At 31.0% G+C, this 8,537-nt stretch overlaps 1 protein-coding gene across 2 annotated transcripts in view; it reads right to left on the bottom strand.

Annotated features, from left to right (window-relative positions):
* Positions 1-8,537, bottom strand: part of LOC111037747 (glycine receptor subunit beta-type 4-like) — a 145,116-nt gene that overhangs the window by 5,709 nt on the left and 130,870 nt on the right. For both annotated transcript variants that reach the window (XM_022320487.1, XM_022320488.1), the window contains exons 6-7: positions 1,824-2,015; positions 1,630-1,698 (exon numbers count right to left, since the gene is read on the bottom strand). In XM_022320487.1, coding sequence (XP_022176179.1) covers positions 1,630-1,698; positions 1,824-2,015 — 261 coding nt within the window. The remainder of the gene's footprint in view (positions 1-1,629; positions 1,699-1,823; positions 2,016-8,537) is intronic.

Here is an 8,537-nt window from a genome sequence, read left to right as displayed (position 1 = left end):
TGTTGTGTATCATTAATGTGAATAATAACGCAAACGTAAATTATAGTCTTTTATTGTCAAACATATAAATCGTAATGTCGTATAATGAAATTATGTGCTGGCTACTGACCGATGGACAATCCCCACCGATCGTAATATGATACTTATTATTATTAATGGTTAAACACTACGTTTCTTATATTATATAAATGCTGAATATGCAACAAATATTATAGTGAATCTATATGCCTATTATCAAACCTAAGTGGTAGCGATATTTTTGTCCGTAGAGTTATGTTGGAAGAGTTTTTTTGAAACTTTTACAATAGGTATTAAAAATTTAAAAATACTCATTTTTATACATAGGTGTCTAATGTCTATGAATCTATACATTATGATTAACACAGGTGCAGTAAGAGCTTTTACTCCAGGGTGTCAAATTTATTTTGATCTTCAAATATTTAATATTTTGTAAATATTTTTTTTCTATGTATTTAATCGAGTAGTATGGGTTTAGTTATTGAACAACGCTATATTTTTATACATGCAATGTTTGCTATTTTAATGCTTGTTAAGAGGTATCAAATTATGTTGCTCCACGCCGGATCTGCTCATGATTTGCTTCAAAATTAAACCATTGGGAAAAAACCTCCCATAATATAAATAAAATACAATTTTAAGTAGAAGTTTGATTATAGATTGATTCACAATATATATTAAGAATCTCAAGATCCAAAAAGATAAACACGAACTACTGAACGTAAATATTTCAAAATCGTATATATTTACACTTTGCCACACAGAGACAATAAATTCGGGTGTGGCATCGTCGAGGGACAATTACAAGAAAGTTGGTGAATATCAGGATCTTATAATTTTCTTTACGAGGAGTTAATTCAGATTTGTTTAGTAATATTGCAAAATAATTAGAAATATTTTTCTTAAAGATTTTACTATTTATATTTATGTAATTAATAATTTATCGAAAGAGACGTCGAGCTCAGCATATTATGTTAAATTTAAAAAAATACATTCTAACATTCTAACATGGAAGAACAAATTTTCGAATAGCTTTTGGTTAATCAATTATAGGTACTAGTAATATGCATAGGTGATACCCTTGTTTACACTCTGTAAAACTGTTTTGTACGAGACGTCGAGCTTAGCATAATATTATATTGATTTATAAAAAAATACATTATAATACAGACGAACTACAAACCTTCGAATAGCGTTTGTTTAATCCAGCGGTTTCCAAACTTTCTTAGCCACGAATCATTTTTTTAAGTAGAAGATTCTCGTGGAGCCCCCAAGAAATATTTAACGTTAATTTTTATCTGCCTGTGTTCTATCTTCTATGAAGTTTAATAAACACAAATTGTATACACACGGGAGTCTATAATCTATAGTACTATACATATCGGTGAATTATTTTTAATTATATTCATTTTCAATAGCGAAAAATTTAAAAAAAAATTGTGGTGTTACGAATACGGAGCTCTTGGTAAGCCATTGTGGAGTACCAAGGGCTCCCCGGAGCATAGTTTGGGAACCGCTGGTGCCTGGTTTAATAAATTATTATAAATACTGTTAATGTGCATATTATGTGACAACCGTGTTTATACACTGTCAAACTGTATTATACCGTACCTGTACAAGTGCCCATCCACACGTCTATGGCCTTGACGTAGCTGACTTGCGGCAGACCGCTTTGGATACCTGTGTAAGACAAGCACGGAACGTCGAAAAGATTAGCAAAACAGAAACCGGATATTATTGGCATTGAACAAATATTCGAATAACAATAATAAATTATTCGGTATTAAGCGTGTACCGCGACGTACCCGAAGATTGCGAACCGACGGCCAGCAGCGTCGTCACTCCGAGCGTGGTCCTGCCAGGTACCGAGTCGACGTCCATCCAAAACGACACCCAGGAGATGACCACGATCAGCATGGTAGGTAGATAACTCTGAACCAGATGGAAACCCACGCTACGGCTCAGGTAGAACTGGGCCACCAGACAACTGTAATTGCCTAGAAAATATAGATACATTTTTTTTATTACGATTTCGACGCATTACAAGATGCTTAGCTTGAGTGGGTTAATATATATATATTAATATATTAATCATACTGGCTACAGGTTGATAGCACACTCATCTCCATTTTTTCCTATATAGTAATAATATTATGATATTTTAATTCTGATTTTTGGAATTTTTAAGTATGCCTAATTAGAGAAAATATGTTTACAAATACTTAAATTTTTTTTTTAACCATTTAAAGACGAGTATCCTGTGTCGATATAAACTTTCTTTTTTCGAATGAAATTTACCCTTTTTTTGTAATTTGTTAAGCATGTTTTTTTTTTAAATGGGGATGTACCTACCTAAATATTGACATTTGATCATAAAAAATTGTCTGAGTATAATAAGTAACTGGATCTATTAGCTACAATGTTACATATACAGTATATGTAACATTGTAGCTAATATAAATATAATATGATATACTTGATATACTTTATATTTTTGTAAAACCATAATTAATGAGTATTAGTTATCCTTAGTTCATACATTTCAATAATACTGAAACTAATATTTAAAATGTTGATACATTAATATTTTGAAAAATAATCATCTGCTTAAAAATGAACACAAATTAAGTAAAAAAGATTATTGCGATTTTGAACAAAAAAAGTTCATAACACCGCAGGACACTTTATAAATGGTATGCACAATTTAAGTATTAGTTGATATTGTCCTTCACGTATACTCAAAAATTTAAAAAATCAAAATTCGTAAAAATTCATTACTAAAGGAAAAAATGTGGATGAGCATGCTTGGCGAATCATCCAGTATAGGTATACTACCTACTTGGTAGTGGAATAATATAATATAGCCGCGGCGCTTTCTCGTATTATTATTTATGTTTGGAATAACCTATACCCACGTCAGTTTTCGACCTCAACCGTCTTACAAATCGTTATTAAACGCCATACTACACTACTAGGTACCTACACCGCTGTGAATATTTCATTTTTATACTCTGTGTAAAGGCATCGACGAAATCTCATGTGATATCGATCCACATTATATCGTTTTAAAAAACAAAAAAATAAACACAAAGTATAATAATATGAATACAGTGCGGTATACGTACTGTGGTATCAGCGTACAACATGTATTATTATGTGTAATAAGAATTATGATCGGTGCAGTCTTACAATACATTCCTCGAACGATAACAATAAAATATAACGGTATACATGAATAGATGGCAAGGCTTAGCCTTTTAGTTTGAATTACAATTAATCTTTGGGCTTTATATTGTCGAATTATTATTATGAAACGAGGACCGATTTTAAGTCTTCTCCGAGTTGTATTATCATACAATTTAAAATAAGTCAAAATCCGTAAACAGTATAATCGTATCAACTATCAGGGCTGCAACACTCAAATAGTCAAATGTGAAATATAATCATGATTCAGAGGCAATTATAATAATTGTTCTGAAAAATTCATTATGCCACCTCTTGTAATATAAAAATGTAACTTGTTATCATGTTCGGTATAGTTGGTACATCAAATTGTGAATTATCTATTCGGTGAACACTGCATTAAGTTAATAATTATTTATAATAATTTATTATGATATAATATAGTTTTTTATTCTAATACATTGCATGTTTCTGGGTTTTATATTATACGATGTGTACCTCCGACTCGATGATTAGGACGTTATTTTTTTGTATAGAAACTACTTAACGCATTTTCGTTGTTCTATAGCCATCCAGGCGCAATTGAGGTCCACATTCTAGACACTTCATGTTGTGAAATATAATGTTGCGATATAGTGTGTCTTATCCCCACTGGAGGGGGCTTAACTCCACTAGTTGCACCTATGCACCTAAGTACAGGTGTTTTGGTACTCCAGAAATACGCGTCATTATTAATAATACCACCGCTTCAACCGCTCTAACACCGAGCACCATGTAAACTGCCAGCATGTCCACTGGAGTGTTTATTTTTTGTACAGAACGATTTAACAATACCTTCCTTTTTTATATTTTAATAACGAATTTATTATAATTTTGGTTTTCGACATTTTAAGTACACTCAAAATCGTATAATAAATTAATATAAATTAGTATGCTTAAAATCTATATATTTTCAAATCAATATAGATATGTTTTTATACCATTATGAAAGTGTGTCCCGTAGTGATACAAATTTATTTTTCAAGCAAAACCCACTCTTTTTTCAGTTTGTTATTGAAATATAAATGTGATGTTGATAAATACAGATCGAAATTCAAATTAGTTGCTAAACTTTATGTCCCAAGGATAATAACCCTGATTTTGCATAAAATAAAAAAAATTACATTCAGTTTAGTACAGATTACACACAGATCATTTTAAATTCTGTAATAACGCAAAAATAGAATAAACGAAAATATAAAAAGAATGAAATAATAACCGTAAATATAAATACGACGCCTGCCGATACTTATATTTAGAATTATTTTAATTTACGAGTTTGCCTTCTCCTGATCATCAGAGGGCTCTCAAGATCGTGTATTCGAGAAGTGAATCAAGTACACCGTATTAACAAAATACGTATAGACTAATAAATCGTAAAAATTAATATATATCATATGATGCTCATGCACCTTACATTATTCGCCGCTGTATGATATGTAATCAGGTGACTCAATGAGGTTATGAAGATCCAAACACTCGAATCCAAAAACTGAACACAACACAGATATATTTTCGTTGATGGAAAAAGGATCAGTTGTCGCTCGCAGAATCCGGAGTTGAGAGAATTATCGTGGTGGTGGTTGGTGGTGTGCATGCACTCGTGAAGGGTTGTTGTACTAGAGAGAGGTGCTCATGCACTGATGAGAGGTGACGACGTGGTCAAGCCAGCCAGATTCGCAGGCGGTACCATCAAAGGCCTCCACGTTTCTAAAGCTTTACCGTTATCTTTAGTGACGGAGACCCTGATTTGACCATCCCTTGTCTCTGGCCTTGCAAGAAACAGTTCACACAGGATGCACCAGATGGTCACAACTATGTGTGAGTTTCTGTTTGACCAAATAACGCAACTCGTTCCTTTCATCAGTGATCGATGTAATTTATTGGATTTTGTACGGTTCTCTGCGTACGACAACTTGACCGTTGTTTATTATATTGAATACAGCAATATATACAATATGATATGTGAGCATATCATTACAATTCCATACCATTCTAATAGTATAATATTAATAAATAATTACTTATTATATTTTCAAATTCTCGTAGTTATCCAATCCCATAACCCATAGTAGGTACACAACTTCAGAATGTATAATCAACATTTTTAACAAAAAAACATCTCCCTAACATTTTACAATAAAAACGGATGTTTCTCAATTGTAAAAAGGAAGTAAGTATTGTTGGTACACCAAGAAAAGTTTGTATTGCCTCGCAAAACTTTACCAAAATGGCACGAAAATATAATTATTTTAAAATTTGGTCTTTATAAATAAGCACTCTTAAAAATTAAAAAAAAATCAGAATCAGAATAAATACATTATTAACTTAGAACAAAAAAAATGGAGACTGAGCATTCTCGATGAATAGCCTAGTATATACCTAATTACACTTGTAGCGGCTTAATTTGTTATTTTGTCCACGACTGAAATACCAGAAGGAATCCACGAGAGATTGATTAATTAGTGGGCGCCAGATTGTATAACTAGACGCACAGCAAACCAACTATGGTAAGTGCGTCGTCTAGCTCAAGTTGAGTCTGTAGCAGTACGGCACTTTATATCGGAGAGCGTTTGCGTAGCAATATATTATATCGCCTGCAGTGGCATAGCGTTATAATTATAGCTGTACGTTAAACCGAAGATTATTTCGTTTCCCCGGAAATCTTAATTTTCTCTGTAAACGAGAGTGCTATTATTTTATATTATATTCTGCAACACTCTCCATTTAATGTTTCGAATGCGCACTAAGCCTTCTGACCGTGGATGTTTTATATTCAACTCGTGGATGACAAGATTATCAGGATAGGATAGATGGCACTAATCACAAAATTGAAATTAAATTAAAATTGCATTTTTAGATTTTGTAGAACGGAGAGAAGAATGTAATGATGTTTCAACCATGTGTTTTTTTTTATTTGTTAAGTTTTGTGTCTGAAGACATTTTTTCTAGTAAAAATCAAAATCTCCGAGAAAGGTTTCTAGCAGCGAATAGATTCTAGTTGGCTCTTTTGTATTTGGGGAGTCAATATCGAAAATGTTTAATAATTTTTAAAATAATCGGGAAAAACAAAAAAAAAATATGAACATTTGTTAAGATTTTAGTATTATTATTAAAATAATTGCGGTTTGGTAATCTTGATTATCAAATAGTTGGACCATCTCGCTCAGAATCATTTTTCATCTTATACAATGATTTACCATTGAGTTCAAATTTAATGCATCCATTTCAGTGCAATCAGTGCATTCTCAATGACGAGGTACACTATCGACACCTACTGTAACCGGGTTCCGGGACATTTGCGGTCGGAACATTTGCGTGCCATTTGCGGTCAATTTATTTCTATCTACCTGACTATAATATTCGGGTGCTATATATAATATTTTATATACTATATACTTAATTTATGTTAATAGGTAGCTATAATATAATACTTTTTTACTATAATTGATATAATTATATACTTGTCAATCACAATTTACTGTACTTACATATAAAACATACCCTATTTTTTTTAAAACCTTATTATAATTATTATAAAAAAATGCACATAATAATAATATTTTTGTCAATCACAATTCATTTATTTATACTGGATAAACCAATTTGTGATACAGCCGTTTGGTTGATTGTGGATATTCGATGTCATTATCGATAAGGCGATATATTTTATTATATTTTATTTTTATTATCATTCGCAATATTTACTCAGTGTTTAGTAATTTAGTATTATATACGCCTTGGTACCTACAGTTCGATTTGTTAACAGTGTTTTGATTTAATTTAAATTAAAAATGAATAATTCGTTTGAAGTGATAGAGACAACTAAAGGTCATCCTCTAGCTATACACGACGACTATCAATATAGAAAGTATCGAACAAATAACGCAAATATTATAACCTGGGTTTGCTTGAATGAGAAAAAAGATGAAAAATGCAAAGGAAGATTAAGAACGACAGGTAATAAAGTTTTAAGTGTTACCAATCATAAATGTAAATATGACTTAGCAAAAATTGAAGTAAAAAAAATATACAATATTGCAAAACAACGTACACTTGATACAACATGTTCCCCCGCTCAAATTTTTCGAGAAGAGTTAACACCATTATTAGAACAGGGATTAGATTTAGTGACTGAAATTCCAGTTTACTCATCGGTAAAAACAACGTTGAATCGTATACGGCGTAAATCACTCGGAAATGCATTGGATCCTAAATTAAGAGAAGACATTATTATACCTTGCGATTCCGAATTTGTATTATTTGATGACGGAGAAGAAAATAGGATTATAGGTTTGTGTTCAATTAAATGTAGACAAATTGCATCTGAAGAAAAAGCTTGTTTTGTAGATGGGACATTTAAAAGTTGTAGTAAACAATTTTACCAAATTTACACTATATATATAGATATTGGGTCTACGAACGAAGAAATAAACATAATTCCTGTGATATATATATTACTTCCGAATAAAACAAAAATGGTTTACGAACGTTTTTTTTCGATGGTTAAAACACATATTCCAAATTTTAATCCTGAATCTTTTACATTAGACTTTGAAATCTCGACTATTCAATCAATTACACAAATATTTCCTAGTGCTAAAATACACGGATGCAACTTTCATTTTAATCAAGCACTTTGGAGAAAAATTCAAAATATTGGATTGGCAAGTACTTATAAAGATAATACAGATATTCGATTACACGTTAGAATGTGTTCTGCTTTAGCTCATATTCCAATTAGTGACATAGATGAAGGTTGGATTATTATAATGAGTAATACACCCGATAATGATAAACTTAAATTATTTTATGATTATTTTATTGAACAGTGGTTGGAAAATCCAATTATTTCAAGGGGAATGTGGAACTGTCATAAAAGAAGACACAGAACCAATAATATTGTTGAGGGTTGGAATAGTAAACTAAATAAAATATTAAATACACCGCGACCAACGTTTATGAACTTATATTGCTGTCTTAAAAAAGAGACTGAAAATGCGGAGCTTTTATATGAAAGAAGCTACTTGAATATGGAAGGTAAAAGGAGAAAAAAAAATATATACAATTAGACGAAAGAATTAGAAAAACATTAGTAGACTATGAATTAGATAATGATTTAGAAAAATGCTTAAAATATATAATATGCTTAAGCATAATATGCTTAAAAAATAGCTATTATTCAAAAATTAGAATAAGGTTATGTTTATTATGTATGTATACTGTGAGTCTGTGAATTGTGACAAATATATTATTATGTGCATTTTTTATAATAATAACTTTTTTTAAATTTTTTT

Source organism: Myzus persicae, unplaced genomic scaffold, assembly GCF_001856785.1.
Source record: "Myzus persicae strain clone G006 unplaced genomic scaffold, MPER_G0061.0, whole genome shotgun sequence".
Lineage (NCBI taxonomy): Eukaryota > Metazoa > Arthropoda > Insecta > Hemiptera > Aphididae > Myzus > Myzus persicae.
Note: the sequence above shows the minus strand (reverse complement) of the source record. Positions and strands in the feature narration are given on the sequence as shown.